General features: G+C 42.5%; 1 protein-coding gene across 1 annotated transcript in view; it reads right to left on the bottom strand.

Moving 5' to 3' along the window:
- Positions 1–3,184: 3,184 nt before the first annotated feature.
- traf4a (tnf receptor-associated factor 4a) overlaps positions 3,185–26,357 on the bottom strand; it is a 35,499-nt gene continuing 12,326 nt past the window's right edge. The window contains exons 2-7 of the mRNA XM_060887646.1: positions 13,954–14,005; positions 9,863–9,967; positions 9,000–9,161; positions 8,319–8,480; positions 7,265–7,420; positions 3,185–5,457 (exon numbers count right to left, since the gene is read on the bottom strand). Coding sequence (XP_060743629.1) covers positions 4,825–5,457; positions 7,265–7,420; positions 8,319–8,480; positions 9,000–9,161; positions 9,863–9,967; positions 13,954–14,005 — 1,270 coding nt within the window. The 3' untranslated portion in view covers positions 3,185–4,824. The remainder of the gene's footprint in view (positions 5,458–7,264; positions 7,421–8,318; positions 8,481–8,999; positions 9,162–9,862; positions 9,968–13,953; positions 14,006–26,357) is intronic.

Genomic DNA, 26,357 nt, shown 5'->3' with positions numbered 1-26,357 from the left:
GAATATAGCTCCATTTTTCTTTTCCTCATTGGGCCATAATTCACTGCTCAAAGGGCAAAAACTGTCCTTGCTGACCTCGCACGTGCGCTGAGCCGAGCCACACTTTCCTGGCTTGAGAAAAATGGCTCTCTGTTTAGTATGGAAAGGTGCGTTGATCAGGGCTACAGCGACGCTGGAGTGAGAGTGAGAGTGTGTTTTACAGGCCATAGTGTTCACTCAGCAGAGAGCACAGCAAGGTGGCTGCAGAAAAGCAGAGTCACACTTAATGATCTGGAACATCATATTATCTACAGCTAGTGCTTTGTCATTAAGCTGAAAGCATTACCTTATATAATATATTTCCTGTTGTTATAAATAGTGTAATACCTGGTGATTGTCCACAGCCTTGAAACAGTAGTGTTCTTGGTTTGATGTTTGGTGACTCATAAACTGGAGAGAAGTCTCACAGGCATGCTAAATACTGGCTGTCCAAGCATGTGAGTCAAAGAATGGGTGGAGGAGGAATGTGGAAAATCATTCATAAGGCAGGAAGCTTACCAGCTCAGAATGCCAATGTACACAGTTCATTTGAATCTACGTACAACTATCTTAGCATTCCATTTCAAACACCAGCTCAAATTTAAGATTATGTGTAAGTGACATTAAGGTTCCACTTGACTATATATAGGTGTAGTAAGGAGATTTTTTATAAGCGTCACCCAAATGAGCATGTCTTTCTCTTTGAGTCTGGTTCCTCTGTGGATTTCTTCCTCATATCATCTCAGGGAGTTTTTCATCACCACCATTACCTCTGGCTTAATCACCAAGGATAATATTAATCACAATATTAAACTTTGTCATTTTTATTCTGTATTCTATATAAATAAAACTGAAGTGAATCCAATTGGGGGCACGGTGGCTTAGTTGTTAGCACACTAAGTGGTTAGGTTGGGGGTTGGATTCCCGCCTCCACCTTGTGTGTGTGGAGTTTGCATGTTCTCCCCGTGCCTCGGGGGTTTCCTCCGGGTACTCCGGTTTAATCCCCCGGTCCAAAGACATGCATGGTAGGTTGATTGGCATCTCTGGAAAAATTGTCCGTAGTGTGTGATTGTGTGAGTGAATGAGAGTGTGTGTGTGCCCTGCGATGGGTTGGCACTCCATCCAAGGTGTATCCTGCCTTGATGCGCAATGACGCCTGAGATCCCCATGACCCGAGAGGCACAGGCTCCCCATGACCCGAGAAGTTCAGATAAGCGGTAGAAAATGAATGAATGAATGAATTCAATTGAATCTCTCTAAGATGTGCTGTAATATTAAATCCCAGGTCTCACAGTCTGTTCATACTTAGCACACTGTACTGTTTATCCCATAAAATCAGGGAGCTTTTACTTGCCACTGTCACCTCTGTATTTAGGAATAATACAGATGAAGGTTGTATAATTCACAAACCAATATGAGTGGAATTCCAATGAGTCAGCAGAGAAAGAAATATATATCTTCACAAACAATCTCTCAAGTAATCCAAAGATTCACTGCTCTCGCATCAAACAGATGATGAAAGCTTGGGTCTGTAGTTTTAGCATGAAAACTGTGAAACACTGAGGCACTGGTAAAATAATGTATTACTGGTAGGAGGTGCTTATAAAAAAACACTTTGAGTGTTTAATAGTAAGAAAAGCATTTAAAGAACTTTTGGAGCCTGTTGGACATTTGCTCTGGCTTTGATAAGGTTTTTCTGTTTTATCTGTGGGAGAGAAGAGTGAGTCAGCAGATCTCTCTCACTCTCTCTGACCCCGATCCCAGCGTATGCTTTGTTTAACTTTAGACGTGACCAACAGAAGCATGGCACCACTACAAATACACACAGCTTTTGAAGCGTGTATGAAGAAACAAAGTCCACCCTGCTTGTCTCTACAGCACACGTCCCCCAGAGCCCTTATCGGTGGGAAAATTCCCATCTGCCAAGGTTTTACTCATATACCCTTATATTACATATGAGGGACAAAGAGGGTGTGTGAGGGAGTGTTAGTGTCTTATTGATTGTGAGAAAATTAAGCAAGTTAATGAATTACATAAAGTGTTCATAGCCCATATTTCCTACCATATATGTGATGAACATACACAGGGAAGAAAGAGCTGTTTGGGATTCAGCCAATGAATGTAAAGCTGAAACAGGAGCCACATATGATTCCTCCACACCCGCTGGGAAACACATGAGCTAATGTGTAATTAGAGGTTACTATATTTTTTTCTGCCACAGAGGAGCCACCACGCCAGGAAACTTTTGTAGCTTTAAATAACGACGCAATACTTTAAGGCTCTGCAAAACTGAGACAGCTCTGGGAGAGGCTTACTAACATGAATTACTCTCGGAGTCATCGTTCTCTTGTAAACATGAATTTGCAGTTAATTCCTAGCTGTTTCTCAGAAGTTTAAGCATGCCATTCAAACACTATGCTTTAGTTAAGCCCAAAAGTCTGCTTTGGACACTTTAAACGGAGCAACAGCTTTTCTCCTGGGGGGAAATCTGAGGACGCATTTCCTCCCCCTGGTCTATAAACCCCCACATTCATGGTGCTGAAGAAACCCCGCACTGGAAGAACATCAAAGAGGAGCATGTGTCTGCCTCATTTCCTCTCCCTGTGTCTCTCTGGGCTTTTGAAGGAGTGACGGAGGGAAGTTTGGGCATGAAGGATCTGTAGTGTCTGATGCTATTATGCTAGGTTGTTGTGAGGAAAAGCCATGCAGACTTGGCATGCAGATTCTCATGAGTGACTGGCACAGGTAGGTATGAAATAAAACGAGAGTGAGAAATCTCATACAGGGAAAGTGTGGAAACAGCCAATGCAGCAAAGTGCTGACCAGAAAATTTTCACAAAACAAAACAAGAATCAACTGAATAGACTTATTGTATTGCTCTGTACTTATCTGTACTTATTGCTCATTATGAACAAAACAAAAATTCTGCTTCAAGAAAGTCATTGTGTTGTCCGGTGCAGCAGGTATGCAGTGTTTACTGTGTAACTGAAACCAAGTAGGAAGCAATACATGTGAACAGTAAATATTTGTAATGGACAGGCATATAAATAGTGGGCCACCAACATGCCATGTGACAGAAACTCATGCAGCCCAAAACACAGCAGTGTATTTTCTGTAAATTATCCCAAGGGCAGAGATCACACTGTAACACACAAGGCAACACAAACACACACAGTCATCATTTTATTTCAAGGGGAAAATGACAAGCAATCATTAACATATAAAACATTTGCACCAGTATGCATAACAAGCCTATGCAATGGCTTAAAATAAATACTTTTTTAGAACTTAAAGTACAGACAAATACAGAATACACGACAACAAAAAAATAAATCAGATGCAGACCGAAAAACAACGGTGCACATTTCAGAGAAATTGAAAGAAAAGAAAGAAGGAAGGAAGGAAGGAAGGAAGCAAGGGTCAGAAAATGTCCAAGAACAGCTCCCTTGTCTGTCACTCCAAAAGTGTTGTATAAAATGTTTTGAAATACATTGTAAAATACAGAATCTTGCAAAAAATTTTCCCCACATTTTCTCAATGTTATTTTGACAACATTAGCTGGTATAATAGTGTGGTATAATCAGGACTTTTTATGAAGAGCAGGAAGAGAAGAAAGCGAATGTACAAACGTGCATTCGTATGTCTTTCATAAGTCTTCACATATTACGGACTAACCCCTCCTGGTCTGCAGTCTGAGAACCTTATCAAAGCTTATCTTCCTCAGATATTTGCAAGCTGCAAAGGCAAAATGGGAGCGCCCATCCATTTGAGGCACCGACATACTTTGGAGTCCCTTGTACTCTCTCTCAGCTGCCAGTGACCAGCAGAGTTAGACAAAGAGAAGAGCAGAATATCTGGAGGTCCCATCTCCAGTTTTAGAACACATTAGCTTTTAGATCAGTTTTTCCTCACACTTCATTCACATGAGTGAATTTAGTTTCCACATGATGGTCTGCTCTTTGAAAAAAAAAAAAAATTCTCAATCGACAGAGGTTTCATAAATGCAGGTTACAGTACATAGTATGCAGTATGCGATGTTAAAACGTTCACTGTTAGTTTTTAGTACACCGTCCCTTCTTCCAACACTAGCATGTAAACAAGTTCTTCCATCAATGCATTCTCCTTAAACTCAAGAAGATATCACAATTGCAGCGCATCACAATTCTCTTAAGAGTAAAATTACAATGTACTAAACTAAAAGCTGAGACTGGAAAGACCTCGAAAGACAGCAGATAACCAAGTCAGGCATGTTCACTTCACAGCTGCTGTTAGTTAACTACAAACTATGTAAATAAGAAAACTGTGTGTCACTGGCCCTGCTGCTGAGTTTCTGTTGAACGGGACAGAGTGTGTAAACAAAAGGCAAGATGTACACGGAATTCCTACGCCAGACCCCACGAGTTTTGTCACCTGCGGTGTATTTTGAACAGTGGTGCATTGTTTCCAACAGAGCATTCAAACATTCTCAAAGTGCAAAGGCTACATACTGTACGACCTTTTACACCCCACTATAAGGTGTCTTAAATCACATTTTTAAACAAAACTTTAACCGAAAATTTCTAGGCACTGTTGAAAGTCCAGAGGCTTGTGTTGCAAGGAAAAAGCACTGAAAACCAGACTTATAAAAAAACAAAAATAACATGCTGGTTTTGTGGAGCAAAACAAGAACTTTCCTAAGCTTCACCAGATCGGACAGACTCTAAATCTAAAGGTTTGTCCTTCAGCGTGCTTCAGGTGGAGGAACATCAGGAGGTCTACACATAAAGTCAGTAATGTGTTGGTCCAAGGTTTCAAAGCCTTCAGCCTTCAAGCCATGATCTTTTGTGGGATCTCAATAGAGGCCTTCAGGAAGATAGCATTGTCACGGATGTAGTTCCTCTTGCGGATCTCCTCGTGCGAGACGAACTTGGGGTAGCCAAAGCCTAGCGCGCTCTCGTCCAGTGAGCTGCGGCTGCCACTGGGTTTCTGGAAGTTCTTCCAGTTTGGGTCCGGGTTGAACGTCTCAGTGATGTGCTGTGGTTTGGAGAGTGATGGATCACTCTGGTCCATAATGGAGAAAGTGACCTTGTAGGAAAAGGGCCACTCGAGAAGGTTGTCGTATTCGCCAGGCAGCACACGGATGTAGACGGAGAGATGTGAGCCTTCGCCGCTCCCGTTGCCGTTGAGGAAAGCGGATGTCTGCAGCTTATAGCCATAGCGGTGTGTGTAAAAGGGTGGACTGAAGAACTCATGGTTGCTGTGCATTTTGGCCTCCTGCAACTTGCGTGAATAGTCGTTCAGTTTCCAGATGAGTACACCATCATGGCTCACTGAGAGCTCCTCTAGATCTCGCCGCAGCTCTGCGATCTCTTGCCGCTGACGGCCTACCAGGTTGCACATCATGGTCAGGTGGGACTTGGTGGTTTCCTCCAGGTGTCGGCCAATCACCAGCTTTGGGCACTGGAAGTGATAGAGCATTTGTCAGTGGACATGGGTAAAGGAATACAAAGTGTAAAAAGCATAACACATTTTGAGCTGCATTCAGAGCCAGAGAGTTGTAGAATAGGAGCCTTTATTTTGTCACATATACATTAAAGCACAGTGAAATTCTTTCTTCACATTTCCCAACTTTGGAAGTTTGGGTCAGGGTGCATGGTCAGCCATGATACAGAGCCCCTGGAGCTGAGAGGGTTAAGGGCCTTGCACAAGGGCCCAACAGTGTCAGCTTGGCAGTGCTGGGGCTTGAACCCAGATCCTCCAATCAACAACTCAGAGCTGTAACCACCTGAGAGTTACTTTAATGTGTAGCTCTGGTACAAATTCACTCTCCAGTTATACAACTGCTAAATTTTATTTTATAGGTGCACAGAATTCAGTTTATGCAAATACCCTGTAGATAGTACAAATAAATATAGTGCAAAGAGTGCACGTAGTGAAATAAAAAGCCACAGGTGTACTGAAAATGGCTGACAAGCGAGACAAATAAGAAACATTTGGCTCATCACACCATTGACTGATGTGTCATAGATTTCACACGGGCTGCCAAATTTAATACAATATGCAAGAAAGAGACTGTTTAAACAATGTGAAAAGACTAAAATGACTAATACATGAACAAGAAGATTGCAAGAGGTGAAACACTCTAATCTAAGTCCAGTACACTCACAATATACTCCTGCATTGATTTTTGACGGAGTTGTAATTAACACATAAATTGCTGGTAATTAAAAAAAATATAGTTTCCACCATATTGTTCATCAGATTATATAAAATCATCTGATCAGCAGCACAGTGTATTAATCTGTCCTGTTTTTCTATACAGTGAGATGATATTCAACTGTGTGCACAAATGAATGAAGCTACGAGACACTAAACTGGGGTTATGACATCATAATTTGTGTACGATTTGATCTCTTTGCTGTTATGAGTTGTCAGATTAAGAAAACGTTATTATTTATTGAATGTTTACTCTCTTTAGTAAAAAAACAACAACATGGCTACGGTTTGAAGGATAATCTGGACAAATCTGATTACTCATTTGTTACAGTACATGAAGTGGTGGCTCAAGGCTCTGGGATGTTGATCAGAAGAAAGGGTTCAAACCCCAGCACTGCCAATCTGCCACTTTTGGGCCCTTGTGCAAGGCCCTTAACCCTCTCCCCTCAAGGGGTGCTGTATCATGGCTGACCCTGTGATCTGACCCCAACCTTTAAATTTGGAATATGTGAAGAAATTCACTGTGCTGTAATGTCTATGTTATCTCATCACTTTAGACTTTAATAATTTGATTAGTAGAGAAGCAATTTAGCAACTCAAATGTTTTACCTACTTCTATGGATTTAGTTAATGAAAATAAATAAATGTAAATGAGTTTGGACAAAACGACAGCAGTAAAGCAGGTAGCGTTGAGCGGTACACAGGAGGCAGATGACTTCAGAACTATGGATTACATTATTTTTCTAAATAAATGTAGTGTATAATTATCTAATGGAGGTTTTCACTTCAGTGCTGGGAAGGTAATATTGAGTCACTTTACCTTCACTGCTCTGTATTCAGTCTCCTCACTATTTTGTGAACATTGAGTTGAACTTTAAATGTAAAGCCCAAATCATTCAAAAACAGACCGAAATGTGTCGTCTGTAACAGAGCTACGAGACGGCTGTGATTTTTGTTCTTCTTGTTTTTAATCATCCAGGAAAAATCCTAAATCCCTGTAGTGACTGAAATGAACTAAAACTTAACTGTAGGGTAGTTTATTAGAACTCACTCGATGCTTGCATCCAGCTTCTTTAAAGGGACAGAGCACTAAAGCACTGCCGCAGCTTTCCTTTACATGGGTTGCGAGATCTTCACGGGCGATGTTGGGGGCACCACACTGGTTCGGGCACTGGACTGGGAAACGTGGGCAGTGATACTGATGATTCTATAGAAAAGGCACAAGAACCAGAGTCACAATTTTAGCATTCAATCTGCATTAACAGGTTTCAGAAAATCTTTAATAGCGTGTGTGTATATATATATACAGTATTTGTATAGGGTGTGACTGGCAAAACATGATGCTCTTTACAATTTCACCCTCAGATAGTAAACATAAAGGACAAAACTGTATCAGTGGACTTAATAATTCAAAATTATTAAATTGAAATCTGCTATGATTTTTATTTAAGGAGTAAAATATGCTAAAATCTGAAGTAAATTATTCCTATAGTACATCATTAGCTTGTCATGTTAAGCACAAGTCCTCGGTCAAGGAGATTATCGGGTGTCGGATTATCAGGTGTCAGAATGATACGTTGCTTGTTAATGATATTATAGCTTTAAATAAAATTTGCTTCAGCGAACAGCTTCTGATTGATTTCAATCAAGAGTTTTAAGTGCTGTTGTATAATAAATATAAATGCACCAGAAAGCACATGAGAGTTGTCGGGTAAATTTGTGAGGGTGGTGTGTGTGTGTGTGTGTGTGTGTGTGTGTGTGTGTGTGTGTGTGTGTGTGTGTGTGTGTGTGTGTGTGAACAGAGGAGTGTGTGTGATGCAGGTGTCAGGCATAGAGACTTTTCCAGCTCAAGCTGTGACTCATTGGCACCAAATTCAGCTCTACTATGAATGCCCCTGTTCATATAGTGACAAGCCTCCTGCCATCCCACTCTTTGGAAGCTTCACCCTTATTCCTACATCACTGAGACCGTACTGTTCATTTACTAAAACGCAAACATATACACACCACCTCTCCATCTTAAACACCTGAGAAAACCTTTCTCAGATTAAAGGTGACTTTACTCATCCCTCAGAGGAGGTTCCTGGTTACGTCGTGTAACTCACCTGGATGGTGTCGTAGACGAACTCTTTGCCGCAGTACTTGCATGGCTGTGTGCGTTTGGGACACTCTGACATGGTGTGCTGGGCTAGGAGTCTCCTCATCATCCTCGCTCCACACTTGTTCTCACAATACACACTCTCCTGGGGACAAATGCCTTGGTGATTCTGAGAGAGAAAAAACACCAAAAAGGCATGAGAAAGAGTCAAAAGGAGAAAAAAAAACCTTCACAGACACGTCATCTGGTTTTAACTGAAGCTCCAAACTACAATGTCAAATTTCACATAACTAGACCATGTTTTTACTGATCTTGTCCTCCAGCTTGTTGTGCTGAAATGCCGGGGTGCAACCGTGCATCATAATGCAAAAACATCGTGAAATATGTAATTCACTTTACTGAAATCAGCATTCTATAATCAGGCGTCTAATTCCATCACACTGTTTGAACCCACAGAGTTAAAATAAACCCAGAAACCAAGGGAACCTCAGTGTTAGAAGAAATTGGTTTAGTTTAGTCCAAAACAAAGAACAATTTTGATTGGTCCACATTAAACAAAGGGAGATTTCTCTTGTAGGTACCCAGAGAAAAAAAACTTGAGGTATTGCTAAGCCCATCTTCACACACTGCACAAGTTGAAACACCACCAACAGCGACCACTGTTTCTTAACTGTTGTAAGGTGAGTACCTCGAAGGCCTCGCCAGTGAACTCGCTGCCGCAGAACTCGCACTTGACCTTGCGCTTGGGGCAGTCGTGCTGCAGGTGCTCGGGCAGGTCTCGGCGTGTCAGCTTGACGCTGCAGCGATTAGGGCACGGGATCACGTTGAATGCACAGGTAGAGAAATGGCTCTGTGGGGTAAAACAAGGCAATAGGCAGGTTCAATAAACCTGCAAATGGCAGGCAGATGCAAGTAGAGGTCAAGGTAGAAGCAGGAGCAGAAACAGGAAGAAGAACACAAACAAACAAATAAGCATCTACCCATCCATCCTCTACACAGCTTATCTTACTGAGATGTGGGATGTGGGATTGTAAGATGATGGATTACTGATCAGAAGGTCATGAGCTTGAATCCCAGGGCCACCGAGCTGCCACAGCTGGTCCCCTGAGCAAGGCCCTTGACCCTCAATTGATCAGCTGCCAAATGCTGCAAATGTAAATGTACTGGGTCGTGGGGAACCTGGAGTCTATCCCAGGAGACTGAGGGTACGTCCTGGACAGGATGTGTACAGGACATACACACACATTATGGACAATTTAGAGATGCCAGTGAGTCTACAAAGCATGTCTTTGGACTGAGGGAGGAAACCCAAGTTTCTCAGGAAAAGATCCAAGAAATCTCAGGCACGCGGAGAACTTGCAAACTCCACACAGACGGCAGAGGCAGGAATCGAACCCGATACAATCTTGTTACAAACTTGCTACAAGTGCATAAGATTGTTCTAACTATAACGTGAACTAAATCAACACAGGTTTTGTTAGTGGCCAATAATTATTAAGCATATCTCAAAATGGTAGAAAAAAATAGGAATACGTAAAAGAGTGAACTGACCTGCAGCTGCTTCATCTGACCAGTCCAGCGACAGCCTTCCTCACTGTGGATGCAGCGGATAGCTAGAGCCAGGATCTGCTGCTCCAGCTCGGGGTCAGGGTAGATCTGCACGACACAGCCAGAGGAAATGAGACTGACACCAAGACAGGTGATCTGAATCAAAATGATCTGAATGACAACTGGTGAAAAGCATCACTGTCTCTAAATCTCTAAATATGTCACACCGCGTACACATGAGTGGTTTTAGATTTTGTATTTTTTTACACTTTAGACATTAATAGATACTATTTTAGGTTTTTCAGGGCGACTCAGAGCAGTGTAAGAACAACATGTTTTAGCTACAGGCTGAATAATGCAACTTCTTTCATGTTTTTTTTTTTTTTAAACCAAAATAGTTACATAACAAGTTACATAATGTGGCATTATAACAGCGTGCTTTATTCCTTACAAAATACATAATAGCAGTGGAGTGGTGTGATGCATGTCCACGCTGAAGCTAAACATATCCTAAACATGCTCTTTATTCCTCTTAAACCACATACATTTGCTAATATTAAAATTTTTTAATGTGTACTTTATACCCTTCCATTTAACAGTGTGTTTATCAATGAAGCCAGTTTAGTTACTTCTGATTTAGGTTAAAGAAGCTAAAAAGTCACTGTCTCATCAGTGTATCTTCTGTACACTCAAAGTTAATGAGAGGAAAGTGTATTAAGTCTGACGCTCTCCATACTGTACGAGTTGTTACTATAGAAATGCTAACACATTTCTATAGTAACAAGCACATTATTAGAAACCTGAATGCTGGAACACAAAATTAATCTTCTGACCCATTTTCCACTTCTGAGCAAAGAGAACTGAGAATCAAGAACAGTGCTGTGGTATAAAATGTAAGATTCGCTACATAACGTTGTGCCCAGTTTAAATGAGCCACAGCCATCAGTACGCTAAGAGCAGTCCACTGAAGATGTCACACAAAGGAAGGGGGTGGCGTTCGGAAAACTGCAAAACTACCGAACCGTAGAATGTGTTGTTTGGTTATTTATTACACCAAACCTACGTCTAAATAATATTCACTCCTAAAGCTGCCACAGACACGTCACTGTGCTGCAAGCGATGTTCCACTAATGTATTATTCATGACATTTTTTGTGGTGACGAGGACTTTGACTAAAATAAAAGGTTAGAGTTGTTTATTTAATAGGCCGGTTATATAAAGGACTGGTTTGAATCGTCATATCCCTAAGTGTTGAGTGATCTTAATCCAGATTAATTAGAAAGGGCTACAGAGGAGAAACGTCCTATGTTTACAACATTCCTAAAGTGAATATTGTTTGTCTTCTGTTCTATTTAAACATTAAGAAAGATGAGCAAATCAGCTCGAACCGCTAACCCCACAACCTAGCATAATAAATGTTAAAAAGTGTGCCATGTGGAGTCGGCCCTTTGAGAGGACATAATCCGCTCAGAGTGAGTAAATTCACGAAATCTGACTTCATGTATCAAAGGCTGGTTGCCAGACATATTCCAGAGAACCAGAGTTCTGAATGCCTGAGGCGTCCAGGGATCTTAGATCACGAGGATGTTTGCGACTATTTTTTGGGAAAACAGGCAAGTGTGAGATAGCAAGAAGGGAGTTAATGTGTAAAGGTGTGTGTAGTGTACATTTAAATTCTCAAAAGTGTTTACAGCAGAAAAGAAACTCAGGTCCCAGCTAATTTCATGCTACTAGCAAGTAGGAAGTGAGGCTGGAAGTGATGGTGGGTTCTGTTTAGGGGAACGACATTTCCAAAGGTGACCTTAAAGTAGAGGAATGAAACAGGACCCTGAGGCAACATAAAGACACAGAACTACATAAGACAACTCAGGACTACGGGCTAAAAAGTCCTATAATAACCTATTTACATAAATTAACCAATCCCTATCAATGTGTTAAGAGATGTTTGGGCATCTAAGAAACATTTTGAACACGATTGCAGAGGGACATTAGTCACTTCAATGCAGTTTTGCAGACCAAAGTGGTGGTTCCAGTGGTTTAGGCTCTGGGTTGTTGATTGGAAGGTTGGGGTTCAAGCCTCAGCACTGTCAAGCTGCCACTGTTGGGCAATTGACCATGGCCATTAACCCTCCCTGCTCCAGGGGCGCTGTATCATAGCTGCCCCTGCAGTCTTACCCCAACCTCCTCAGCTGGGATATGTAAAGAAAAGAGTTTCACTGTGCTGTAATGAATATGTGGTGATAAAGGCGTCTATGCCCCAATTGCATTTCAATTCAATGCTGCCACCAACTGCTGCTATTATACAAGTCTATATGGTTACAAGAACCCTGTTATTGTTTACACAAATGTTCATTTACAGAATGTATACTGACTGATCAGAGCTATTTTGTGTATCTGTCCTGTAGTGTTCTGTGTTTTGTTTTGTCTGTCTGCACTGTGTTTTGTCTCGCACTGTTTGTACACGATGCACTTTATGTGGCTAGGACAACTTAGTATAAGTTAGCATTAGCTCTGTGTTGTTGTATGTAGCCCCATGGTCCTGGAGAAACATTTCATTTCACGATGAACTGCGTCTCACTTTGAAATGATAATAAAAGCTTCTTGACTTGATGAAGAGATGTACATGTAAAGTTTTTTTAACAGGTCTGCTGGATCTGTTCTACTGTACTGCACAGCAACAGTAACTTAGCAACCAGCTACCATTAGTTATATGAGCGATAACTCTACTGTTAATGAATGCCTTCCCAGAACAGGGATTAGTACGGTTCATGTTTTTTATTTAAACAATTAGTGTGTCTGTATATTAACTGATCTTAAACCAAGCTGCTATAAAGTGATATAAAAGCCATGTGGGTTTGATGTCGCTTTGAAAACGAGGAAGGAACTGAAGACTATTTCATGATGAAAAGATGCATTTAAACAGATCATTTTTTCTGTGGTTTTTACCATTTGGAGTTGAGTGAATAAAAGTTCGGCTTGACCGTAGCACCGGACTTTAACTGAGAACATGTCTGACACTGTGATATTTATTCTGAATAGTGGTTCATTAAATAATGGACGTGGAAGCGGTGGTGTGGTCAAGCGTCGGTTCTGGAAGTAGGGCGTAGCCGAGGGAGGCGAGTGGTAATGATCACACACCTTGTGTTGCAGTGAGCTGCGGCAGGGATTAAAGTGGGAGAGATGAGAGCCGTATGGTGAGAGAGCTGAACACAGAGTGTGTGTGATGTTAAAATGCAGAAAACTGACTGTAACATATTTTAGTTCAGAGTTTCCCAAGCCAGTTTCCTTGTTCCTGAACCCGCTGAAAACACCATGGTGGAATAACGATCCAACTCAGACTTTAAATTCTAAGAGTGTTCGTTGCCCGTGATCATACAGTCCGATTAAATGCTTAGAAACAAACCAAAACTCTAATTAAAGACATCAGGGTGTAGTGCAAAGATGATCCAAAAACACAGGTTGTAATTTTCTCCCATAAATAGATCGGAGAAAGTAATACTTTTGGGAAAGCTACAGTGAGGAAAGTCTTTAGATAAATCTCCCAGAAATAGCACGGTTTCTTTTTCTTCTTCTTTTTTTTGTCTTGCCACAACCTCCCCCACAACCATATCTAGAGCTCATTACAGTTTCCGTCTTGACATCACGACCACGTTGAACAAACAAAGAGCTAGCATTAAATCATTGTCGGAATTCAGACGTATTCACATCGGGTGCCACGCAGTGACATTTGCCGTTCCGTCCTCTTTGTTTTCGCAGAGGCAAATCAAAGTGGATAATAATTGAGATGATTCATCCCGTGTTCTCTTTCCGAACACCTCCTCGTCCTACATCTGCCCTCCTACTTCCACAGTTGATATTCCCAGGTCAATAAGAGATTTGTTGACGCGTCACCTGCAGACGTTTGCAGGCTTTGACTGAGACTGAAAATGACAAACTGTCTACACGCCTGCAGCGCTCCGTGTCTTACCTTGGGTCATAATCTGATTATAGCAGCATTGGGATTAGAGGAACACACTGCAGAGTCACAACAGGAAGTGATGCTTCAGAATGGCATAAAAGTGTAGTGCAGATTGGTGAAGGGTTTAATAGTTTACCTTGGCGTAGTCCAGGGGGAGCTGGTCCTCGGGGCACTTGAACACCCCCTCACTTCAAAGAGAGGAAACACACACACACACACACACACACACACACACACACACATATTAATGTCATCCTGTCTGTAACGCAGCACATATACAGTATCACTGATGCACAGACAAAAATCTGGGCTACAATTTTTTAAATATTTATTCTGTATTCTAATACACAGATCTGTATGAACACAAAGGAGTGTTAAATCGACACAGGTTCAGAAATGTGCTGAGCTGAGTACTGAAATACGTGGCCTGATTCCCAGCCTGAGTCAACCATCAGCACTACACCAACACATCCAGAATATATTCTCTAAACAGCTGGCTTTAATGTGCACATGCAGTTCTATTCAATTTAATAATTTGATATGGTCACAAAGCAGCTTTATAGAAATATAAAAATTCTAAATAAACCCAGTTTTTGAGTTATTTATTAGTTTGAGCATCAACATAATTTCTGGATTCATTATAGATTATATTCTATCTAGAATTTAACAAGGCTGAAACGTATCAGTGACTCTTTTCTCACTCAGTGTAACTCATTGCTTTATTCCCAGAAACAGAAACAGATAAAAACTACAGCAAGACATTTACATCTCAGAGTCCTGCTGCAGCGTACTGAGGCCTGAGCTGTGTGTCTTGTCTCCCACAGGGAAATGACTATATGGGGAGGGTCAGGCTGGACTCGATAAGAGGGAGGGAGAGAGGGAGGGGGAGGGAGGGAGAGAGAGAGAGAGAGAGAGAGAGAGAGAGAGAGTGAGTGAGTGAGTGAGTGAGTGAGTGAGTGAGTGAGTGAGTGAGTGAGTGCGTGAGTGAGAGAGAGAGTGAGTGAGTGAGAGAGATTGAGAGTGAGTGAGTGAGAGAGAGAGTGAGAGAGAGAGAGAGATTGAGAGTGAGAGAGAGTAAACAAGGGAAAGGATGATGGACAAAGAACAACAAGAGAGAAAGAGAAAGAGAACAAGAAAACCAGAAAGTGAGAGAGAGACAGAGAGGAGAGAGAGAGAGAGAGAGAGAGAGAGAGAGAGAGAGAGGATCTGCAGCTCATCCGTTTGTAGTGCAATATTCACAATGGCAAATCCTGGATGTGAGAGTAGATTTAAGTTGTGTGTGTGTGTGTGTGTGTGTGTGTGTGTGTGTGTGTGTGTGTGTGTGTGTGTGTGTGTGTGTAGCATGTTCAGTCCTGTAAAAAACCTAACTGCTTGTCTGAAGAACTGATTTGAAACATGAAACTTTTTTGGAGACCTGATCAGCAGACAGAAATGTCCAGCATGATGTTGGTAAAGCATGAAGCAGTGACAGTATTTCATTCTGATGAACAGAGATCATCACTACACTGTGAGCAGATCTAAAAGGAGAACAAGTGACAATAAAGCCAGCGCTTTAGTACAGCCAGTCAGTGGGATTATGCTCTAAGGCTGGAAGCTACATGTTTCACAACCAGCTACTGTCTAAGAACTGTTAGTGTCTAATGAATAGACTTCCCTGACAAACGTGCCATCCTTTAAGGCCATAAATAGACTGAAAAACAATGGAATCAGCAGCTTGGGATCTAACGAGCATGAAGAATCCTACAATGGTCCCATTCAGCCTCAAGTGTCCTTAATCTGCTGTAGCTGAAATGTCACCTGATCAGGAGCAACACAGGACACACAACAAGCCTCCGGCCTCATCTGGTGAAAGCTGACTGCATGCTGTCCTTCTGCTCCATTAAGGTCACTGTGTCATAAGGGCAGTAGGTGAGAGATTAATACCCATGGTGGGGTCTTAAAAAAAAAAAAGACCAACTGATGTGGATGTGGATGTGCTGGAGAATAAAGCAGATTATTACTGGTCCACTAGACTTCTTCAGATTAGTTGTAATCCAAGTCCCCTGCTGATGAGCGCCGCTCAAACGAGCCGCCGATGCGGAAATACGAGCAAAAAAAAAAGCACAAGGAGGTTGGGCTAGCAGAAAGCGTTTAGCTGAATGAAGACACGCTGCTTTGTGATTTAAGGCAATTAAGATTAGGACAAAAACAAACAACAGGCTTTACTACGGCCCTCACGAGCTGCATGACTCTTAAAAGAGAAGGACAGAAGTCATTTTGTAGGTTGTATAGTAAATATAAAGTAAGGATATTGTGCAAGTCTTACACAAGCGACCCTTAGTGAGCATCGAGACAGGAAGATTACGTGTCCAGGTTATTCTACAATTTATCTGGAGAACATGCAGGATCAGTAAATGAGTCACCACCGGGTTTGTTCTTCTTCTCTTCTACAACACTCAAAAAAACTTGCAAAGCAAAAGTATTTATTTGATTGAATGATGAATTAAAATTTGCTTGATGAAGCTGCGGTGCTCCTCAATGCTGTAATTACAGCACACGCTTCTCCGTCTCGAGCCCACGGTCTGCTGCGCTACATAAATCGAGGGATTCTTCAGCTTGCATTGATCACATGAATCTGGAATATAGAAGCACAAACCGGGAACGAAACAAAAACATATAAAGAAAATCTCATCTCTCCTGCTACCACGAGACAGAGTCACCTCACACTTAAGCAGGCTGGAAAAAATAAAGACGCCTGCCAGAAGACAATAATAACCTTTAAGTGCGATGTGAAGAGAAACGACGACTTGCTCGAGCATGAACACGGTGTGTGTTTGTTTTAACAAAGTAACTGATTTATGTATGAGATCAACAATACTTTATTAAAGTATGTTAAATGCTATGTTTTAGACTGTTCAATTAACCAAAACATGACTGTACGAGCACAATGGAGTGTGATTTGTTGATATCTGTCCAGCTGGGGACTTCAGATCATTTATTAAATCTTGAGGGCGGAAATGGGGGCGGAAATGGGGGCGGAAATGGGGGCATGGTGGCTTAGTGGTTAGCACGTTCGCCTCACACCTCCAGGGTCGGGGTTCAATTCCCGCCTCCACCTTGTGTGTGTGGAGTTTGCATGTTCTCCCCGTGCCTCGGGGGTTTCCTCCGGGTACTCCGGTTTCCTCCCCCGGTCCAAAGACATGCATGGTAGGTTGATTGGCATCTCTGGAAAATTGTGTGTGATTGTGTGAGTGAATGAGAGTGTGTGTGTGCCCTGTGATGGGTTGGCACTCCGTCCAGGGTGTATCCTGCCTTGATGCCCGATGACGCCTGAGATAGGCACAGGCTCCCCGTGACCCGAGGTAGTTCGGATAAAGCGGTAGAAAATGAATGAATGAATGAATGAGGGCGGAAATCACATTTTCAGAAGTTTTTGGTTACAGAAAGAAGTAATGATGTTGGAGGATGTGGTAGTTTAGTGGTTAAGGTGCTGGACTACTGATGGGAAGGTTGTAAGTTTGAAACCCAGGTCTGCCAAGCTACCCACTGCTGCTAGGCCCCTGAGCAAGGCCCTCAACCCTCAATCGCTTAATTGTATTAAAAGAAGAAAAAAAGAGAGACAGAGAAGAAGAGAAAGAAAGGTGTTGGTCTACTGATCAGAAAGGTTGAGAGCTCAAATCCCTGGTCTGCCAAACTACCGCTGCTAGGCCCCTGAGCAAGGCCCTTAACCCTCAGTTAACGCTCAGGTGGAGTGGTTAAGACCATAAATGCTGGTCTCATCAGGCAGACAGGAGGACAGCTGCTCTGGTGCATCAGGGACAGGACAGAGGGGACATCTAGGGGAACTTCATCTCCCAGCCCTTCATAAATGATTAAGAATATGTGTAGATGGTTGCAGCACTGGAGCATTAATTTAGCACAAGGATGAGAACAAACACAAGTAAAGCTTGCAGGCAGCCAAATGAGTGCCTTTTGGAAAAGTTTCCTTGTTTTAAAAAAAAGCTTTCGTGCAGTTTTTAATATCTGCTTTTTAAACCTCCTTCTTGTGGTGGCTGAAATTCTCTGCCGTGCCCTGAAGCGGACATTAGAGAATCCGCTATTGCTATAGATGTGGACAGCCATCACAACACTGCAAGAAGACTCGCTGTACTGCTTCTGACACACAGGAGAACGGAGGAGCGGCCGATCGTGACAAAGGCGGACGCTAAAGTCAATCCTTTAGTGAGTTTTTCTGTTCTGTTTTGCTCTTTTGCAGCCACGTTCTGGCTAATTACGATGCACAACGAGTCGCTCAAACGAGTGGATCGTGAGTGAATCATCCAGTACGTCAGCTCTTCCTGAGCTGCACTACAGTGTGCAGTGATCCCGCATGTATTAGCCAAGTGGTTTAAAGATCTATCTACTATCATCTGTTATTCGGACAAAAGCTTCATGTAGCATCTGTTTATCCTGCACTGTATCGGCTCGTTATAAATGTCTCTATATGTCAGTTTCATATGCTGAAGAAGTACAAATACTAGCATTGATCTGGTTCACTTTTGTGGCATTTGTCAGACATCCTTATCCAGAGTGACTTAGGCTTATATCTTATTTTATCCAACTGAGCAGTTGAGGGTTAAGAGTCACACAAGCTTCTGTTCAGTGGTAGTTGTGTTCAGCTGAGACTCTGCTGAGAGCCCAAGAGAAAGAAAGAGAGAGAGAAAGACATAAAGAAAGAAAAAAAAAGAAAAAGATAGAGAGAGAGGAACTGCAGCTCGTCTTGCGGTGATAATAGATTAGTGTGTAGAGAGGTAAGTGTGTGTGTGTGTGTGTGTGTGTGAGTGTGAGAGAGAGAGAGAGAGAGAGAGAGAGAGAGAGAGAGAGAGAGAGAGAGAGAGAGAATCCTAAGCAGACTGGAAAGCCCACAATATTAGGCCTGTTACATCACCTCACAATTCTCTCCATAGTGACAATAGCACGAGTGGTGATTTTGAGCTCCTGATTTAAAAGGAAATGTGTGTGTGTGTGTGTGTGTGTGTGTGTGTTTCAGCAGAAACATGTGTTTGTACCATGTGCTCAGAATAGAGTAACACGTCCCTCATGTTTGTCTGTTGTGGAAGTTTGCTGTCCAGCTCTAATATGAAATACTACCAGTCAGGATGCTTGGTGATACAGCATGTTTTATGGGACAGAACTCTACACCCACAGAACACTCGGGTCAGAACTCTACACCCACAGAACACTCGGGTCAGAACTCTACACTGACAGAACACTCGGATCAGAACTCTACACCGACAGAACACTTGGGACAGAACTCTACACTGACAGAACACTCGGGACAGAACTCTACACTGACAGAACACTCGGGACAGAACTCTACACCGACAGAACACTCGGATCAGAACTCTACACCGACAGAACACTCGGGTCAGAACTCTACACCGTCAGAACACTCGGGTCAGAACTCTACACCCACAGAACACTCGGGTCAGAACTCTACACCGACAGAACACTCGGGTCAGAACTCTACACCGACAGAACACTTGGGACAGAACTCTACAGCGACAGAACACTCGGGACAGAACTCTACACCGACAGAACACTTGGGACAGAACTCTACACTGACAGAACACTTGGGACAGAACTCTACACCGACAGAACACTCGGGACAGAACTCTACACCGACAGAACACTCGGGACAGAACTCTACACTGACAGAACACTCGGGACAGAACTCTACACCGACAGAACACTTGGGACAGAACTCTACACCGACAGAACACTCGGGACAGAACTCTACACCGACAGAACACTCGGGACAGAACTCTACACTGACAGAACACTCGGGACAGAACTCTACACTGACAGAACACTCGGGACAGAACTCTACACTGACAGAACACTCGGGACAGAACTCTACACCGACAGAACACTTGGGACAGAACTCTACAGCGACAGAACACTCGGGACAGAACTCTACACCGACAGAACACTTGGGACAGAACTCTACACTGACAGAACACTCGGGACAGAACTCTACACTGACAGAACACTCGGGACAGAACTCTACACCGACAGAACACTCGGGACAGAACTCTACACCGACAGAACACTCGGGACAGAACTCTACACCGACAGAACACTCGGGTCAGAACTCTACACCGACAGAACACTCGGGTCAGAACTCTACACCCACAGAACACTCGGGACAGAACTCTACACCGACAGAACACTTGGGACAGAACTCTACACCCACAGAACACTCGGGTCAGAACTCTACACTGACAGAACACTCGGGTCAGAACTCTACACTGACAGAACACTCGGGTCAGAACTCTACACTGACAGAACACTCGGGACAGAACTCTACACTGACAGAACACTCGGGACAGAACTCTACACCGACAGAACACTCGGGACAGAACTCTACACTGACAGAACACTCGGGACAGAACTCTACACCGACAGAACACTCGGGACAGAACTCTACACTGACAGAACACTCGGGACAGAACTCTACACCGACAGAACACTCGGGACAGAACTCTACACCGACAGAACACTCGGGTCAGAACTCTACACCGACAGAACACTCGGGTCAGAACTCTACACCGACAGAACACTCGGGACAGAACTCTACACCGACAGAACACTCGGACATTAAAGCACAGTGAAATCTTCACATGTCCCAAATTTGGAGTTTGGGGTCAGCGCTCAGGGTCAGCCATGATACAGCACCACAGGGGAGGGAGGGTTAAGGGCCTTACTCAAGGACCCAACAGTGGCAGCTTGGCAGTGCTGGGGCTTGAACCCTGATCCTGCAATTAACAATCCAGAGCCTTATCTGCTTGAAACACCACTGCCCCAGCGGTCTATCTTTCTCCCTCTCTCGTTCTCTTTTTCTTCTTTTTCTTTCTCTCGTTCTCTTTTTCTCTCTCTCCCTACATTAATACAATCTCAATGAAAATGCTGCTTGTTGCTGTAGCTGCATCTCTGAGTCAAGAATTTCTGATCATGGTGAGAAACAATGAATCTCTCCAATCGTCTGACGTTTGCTGAGTAACAAGGTGAACATTACATGGCATCTGGAGCATCTGATTTTTCAGTATGAGAGGTGTCTGTAATCTGAGGTCTGCAAAATCTCAGTACTGGAATTAACGTCGTCTTTAACAGGAAATGAAAGGGTCGATGTAGTCGATCAGGCAGGAAACTAAATCAAACCCAGTTCCTGCAGTGGAACCTGACCCCACATTAGAAACCTAAATGGTAACTTCATGTGTATCTCTCACGCCTCATATTGACTGCAAATGGAGCAGGAAATGGGTTTGTAGCATCATAATGAGTAAAGATTTTGACCCAGACAGTATTTACACTGTTGTCATGAGAGAAGAGGCTGCTGATTACGCTAAGGACAAGTTTCTGTCAAAACACTATGACGTGTAATTCACTTGCCATTTGAGATTCAAAGGCAGTTCAGTCACCAGCTTTGACACGAGTGACACGGCAGGTCGCGCAGGTTCACGCTTACGTCATGGTCCTCCGCTCCATGCGCTTCTCCCAGCATCGTCAGCGTTGACATTTCAGAGAACAGTTGCCATCTGTGATCTAATCCACACAGTGACTTCATGCTAAAAGGTTAGCAAAATATCTGCATTTATGCTCCAAATGTCAGCTTCCTTTAACCTCATTGATGATTTCTGAGGTTGTTTACATCTCAGATGAGGTGACTGACACACTGTTTTAATACAATTCCCAATTCATCCTACTGCATTAAACCTGCAGCCTAAATTAAAATACTTTTCAATATCACAGAACTGAGTGAAGTTGCTGAAGCATTAAAGAAGGCGATGATATCAATCTTGCATAATGGACCCAAGTGCTGACATCGCACTGGATCAACATCAACACCTTCACCGATAAAACACTCTGAGCGCCACTTTTAACCACCTCGGCCCGACTAAACGCCTGCGTGAGCTGAAGTAAAGAGAAGAGCTGAGCAATACCACCGTATTCATATCCGATCTTAAATGGTACCACGTGCGGTGACGCATTTTTCCTTCGTTTTATAAAAATGGTCATCAAAAAGAATAAAGGGAAAAAAGGGATTAAAAAAAATAGAAAAGAACACAATAATGAAATGAAATAAATAGAAAAATATATATATAATTTTGCAGTACTTTACAATACAATATAGGATTAGTATCATAATATATTGTTCATTTAGAACTAAATAGTGAGGAGGAACTAAAGTTGAGGAAAGAAAAAAAACTTTACATGCTTGTGACTGCTATTAACAAATAAATAGAAAAATGTTTCACACGACTTGCATTATATAACAAGTCTACTGTGATGATTAGCACCTGAGGCTTTGGTTAGTTAGTTTGTTGTTTTTTTTAAAATAAAAATCTGTAGCACAAAAGCCTAAAAGAATTGAGTTGGTGTTTGAATGACAGCATGCAGCTCAAACACTCAGCTAATTCTGGGTCATGAACAATGGCAGTGTGCTGCGTCTGAGACGGAGAGAAATCAATTCTGTTTCATTAGTTCCTGCTGTATTTGCTGAAGCAATCTTCCTGATGGAGCTGGAGCACTTCATGCATGGCTGGATACCTCGTTTCAGCCTCGCTGCTGACCAGGGCACCAGAATTACAGCCTGAACACGCTAAACACGCTTTCCTACCAGGAGTCCGTGAAGATCGGAGATGGAAGAAAGCGGAGATTCGACTGCGTCTTAAAATCGTTTAAATCTTTAAGGAGACGTTTTATTAAAAAGTCCAAAAGTTTTGCTGGGTTTCCACCAGAGGATCTACATCTTATTTTAGCTTCTAGGTCACTTCTAGATCTACAGAGTAGATCCTGTAGCAGTACAGACCAGAATCAGTGACTCCAAACTAGAACATGTGGTTTCTCATTCAGCTTTGTTCTGGTCCCTCAAAAGTATTCCTCTGGATATTCAGTTAAGCTTAAATCAGTAATGTTCCTTCTAAACAAGTTCCTTCTTTCTCTCTCGTTCTCTTGTTGTCTCTATTTCTCTCTCTCTCCCTCTCTCTTTCTCTCATTCTTTCTTTCTCTCTCGTTCTCTTTCTCTCTCGTTCTCTTTCTCTCTCGTTCTCTTTCTCTCTCGTTCTCTTTCTGTCTCCCATTCTCTTTCGTTCTCTCGCTCTCTTTCTGTCTCTCATTCTCTTTCGTTCTCTTTCTCTCTCTCTCTCATTCTCTTTCTTTCTTTCTCCCTCTCTCTCGTTCTCTTTCTATATCTCTCGTTCTTTCTCTCTCTCGTTCTCTTTCTTTCTCTCCCTCTCTCTCTCTTGTTCTCGTTCTTTCTCTCTCTCTCTCTCTCGTTCTTTCTCTCTCTCTCTCTCTCGTTCTCTTTTTCTTTCTCTCGTTCTCTTTTTCTCTCTCTCCCTACATTAACACAATCTCAGTGAAAATGCTGCTTGTTGCTGTAGCTGCAACTCTGAGTCAAGAATTTCTGATCATGGTGAGAAACAATGAATCTCTCCAATCTTCTGACGTTTGCTGAGTAACAAGGTGAACATTACGTGGCTGCTTTACGTTCTGAGGCACTGACAAAGAGGATTTGATTTTTCGGTATGTGAGGTTTCTGTAATCTGAGGTCCGAGACGTCTCTAGAACTAACGTTGTTTTAAATCGTTTACATTTTTTAGGAGACATTTTTAGGAAGTCAAAACATTGCGCTGTGCTTTTAGCTCCTCTGTTGTGGTTTCCAGGAACTTGTGGATCCTTGTTGTGGTTTCCAGGAACTTGTGGCCCCTTTTCCACCAAAAAGAACCGGGTGCTGGTTCAGAGCTAGTGCTGGTGCTGGTTCAAAGTTGGTTCCACTGGCGAACCTCATAAGAACCGGTTTGCCTTTCCATCAGCTAGAAAGCATCACAGAGCCGAGTCTGACGTCACTGTATACGTGTCACGTGTCCCAGCAACGTTAGCACAGCAGCGGCAAACACAAACACATCAACAATGGCGGATGTTGCTTTACTGTTAATGCTCATGGCTTTGTGAACCTACATTAACATCTAAACGCGGTGAATCCAACGTGTACGTGCAGCTCCATGTAATCTGTATAAACGGAGGTTGTTATCGAGAAAGTACATAACGTTATTTTATCATTAACACAGTAAAAAGTTAGCCTTAGCATGTAGCTACTTACTATCATGTGTGCTGATAATGTATCATATCGCGGTAAAGTAAAAGTGTATTAAACATTAGTATACTTAAGGCACATTATCAAATGCGCTAACAGTAGCCCCGCCCACAGCCCCGCCCACAGCCCCGCCCACAACCCCTGACACAAGCGGTTCTTAAGTCTAGACCAGCAACGTTTTGGTGCTACTTAAGAACCACTTTTCCTGGTTCAGAGCCGGTGCTTTGGCTGTCGGAAAAGAAAGAACTGGTTCTAAATTAGGCTCCGAACCAGCAAACTGCATCGATGGAAAAGGGGCACAGGAGCTTGTAGTTTTCTCATTCGGCTTTGTTCTGGTCAATCAAAAGTATTTCATAATGTCTGTCTATACAGTTCCTCTGGTCATTCAGTAAGGTTAATTGAGTAAAGTTCCATCTAAACATTGCTATTAAAATTTCCTCCTCTGATTCCATCAGGCAGGAAACAAACTCAAACCCAGTTCCTGCAGTGGAACTTGACCCCACATCAGACAACACAATGGTCACTTCATGTATTATAGCAGTGTTTGAAAAGAAGACAAGAGGTGGAAACAGTAGAGATTCATGCTTCTGGTGCAACTCCGTAGGTGTGAAACTCTCCCACCGAAAGAAGACAAACCTCACAGCTCCTACTTTCATGCCCACCTTCTCTTCCTTAATCCTTCACTGTGACCCTTGTCTTTCATCCCCCACACACCCTTTTCACACGTCACCTGATTTCACACACACACACACACACACACACACACACACACACACACACACACACACACACACACACACACACAAACACACACAAGGAAACTGTTTAGTCCGAAAAACTTTTTTTCCTCATTGAATTACTGACAGTATTCCGAAGGTTTCTAGTGATTCCTGTGCAGAAAAGTGATTAAAAGCTGAGATCAGTGATCCAGGAGCAGGCCATCACCTGGCTGAAGAGCTTACTGAACACAAGACTGCCCAGATCATCACGGCACTTCAAAAGGTGTCAGTGAGTCCTTCTTAAACTGCAACAAAAGGAGTCTCAGCCTTCACAATTCTAATTCAGGGTGAGAGGCAGCTCACGGGAGACACAGAAGGGATTTAGGAAAAGATTTCAGCTCTAAAAATAACGCTGTAAGAATTAGAGCCATTGCTAAGAGCTGTTCAGGTGTTCAGAAGCAGGATGTCCTGTTTAATTCAAATACATGACCGTTTGTTGATAATGTCCAATTACATTTGGTCCCTCAAAAGGATGAGAGTGAATATTACTGCTTTTTTGGCAGTTTTGTTTTGTTTTGTAACCTATTAGGGAAAGATATTCAGAATAAAATATTCAAGATAAAAGATATTCACAAAAAGGTAGAAGGTAGAAGGTTTCTACCTTCAAAGGGATTGATGATATTAATATCAAACAAATTTGTGATTCATCATCCACAATCACTGAGAACTTGAAGGTGTTAAAAGTATAAATAATGTCCACATCCTGACTCTGATCTGGTTCTTCTTGGAGTTTCTTCCTCATCTCATAATGTCTCAGGGATGTTTTCCCTTTGCCTCTGAGTTGCCTCTCATTAGTGCTAAATAAATACTTACATTTTTTAATTCAAACTTTTTCTCTCTCTGTAAAACTGCTTTAAGACAACGTCCATTGTCTAAAATTGACTCCATTGACTTATATTTAAATGGGTTTTGTATTTATCCCTAATAAACAAACCTGAGGTGACTGAGGTGAGGAAAAACTCCCTTTGGGGAAGAGGAAGAAACCTTGAGAGGAACCAGACTCAAAAGTGAACCTCATCCTCAATTGGGTGACACTGGAGGGTGTGATTATAAACTGTTATAAACACCAGAGTGTGTTATTATGCATAATGTTCTTTCTACAGTCAGATACAGTCTGATAATTGTGTATTGATTAGGAGGTTGTTGTCCTTAAAGACCACATGGAGTTGGTATCTTCTCTTTGAATGACTGCGATCTTCATGAAGCAGAACACAACTGGTGCTGGTACAATCTCTAGATGCCTCAGGATCCTCACAGGGTTTTCCTCATCTCACTGAAGGTCCGAAGTCTTCATGACACGGAACACAACTGGTGCTGGTACAATCTCTAGATGCCTCAGGATCCTCACAGGGTTTTCCTCATCTCACTGAAGGTCCGAAGTCTTCATGACACGGAACACAACTGGTGCTGGTACAATCTCTAGATGCCTCAGGATCCTCACAGGGTTTTCCTCATCTCACTGAAGGTCCGAAGTCTTCATGACACGGAACACAACTGGTGCTGGTACAATCTCTAGATGTCTCAGGATGGGTAGGAAAAAAAGAAGCAAGTGGAGAGGAATTTGTCAATTTTTAATATTTATGGAGCTGACTAGGTTTTGTTGTGCTCTCTCTTTCACACAATCCAGTGAATAAATGGTTTTCC

Source organism: Tachysurus vachellii, chromosome 15 (assembly GCF_030014155.1).
Source record: "Tachysurus vachellii isolate PV-2020 chromosome 15, HZAU_Pvac_v1, whole genome shotgun sequence".
Taxonomy (NCBI): Eukaryota; Metazoa; Chordata; class Actinopteri; order Siluriformes; family Bagridae; genus Tachysurus; species Tachysurus vachellii.
Note: the sequence above shows the minus strand (reverse complement) of the source record. Positions and strands in the feature narration are given on the sequence as shown.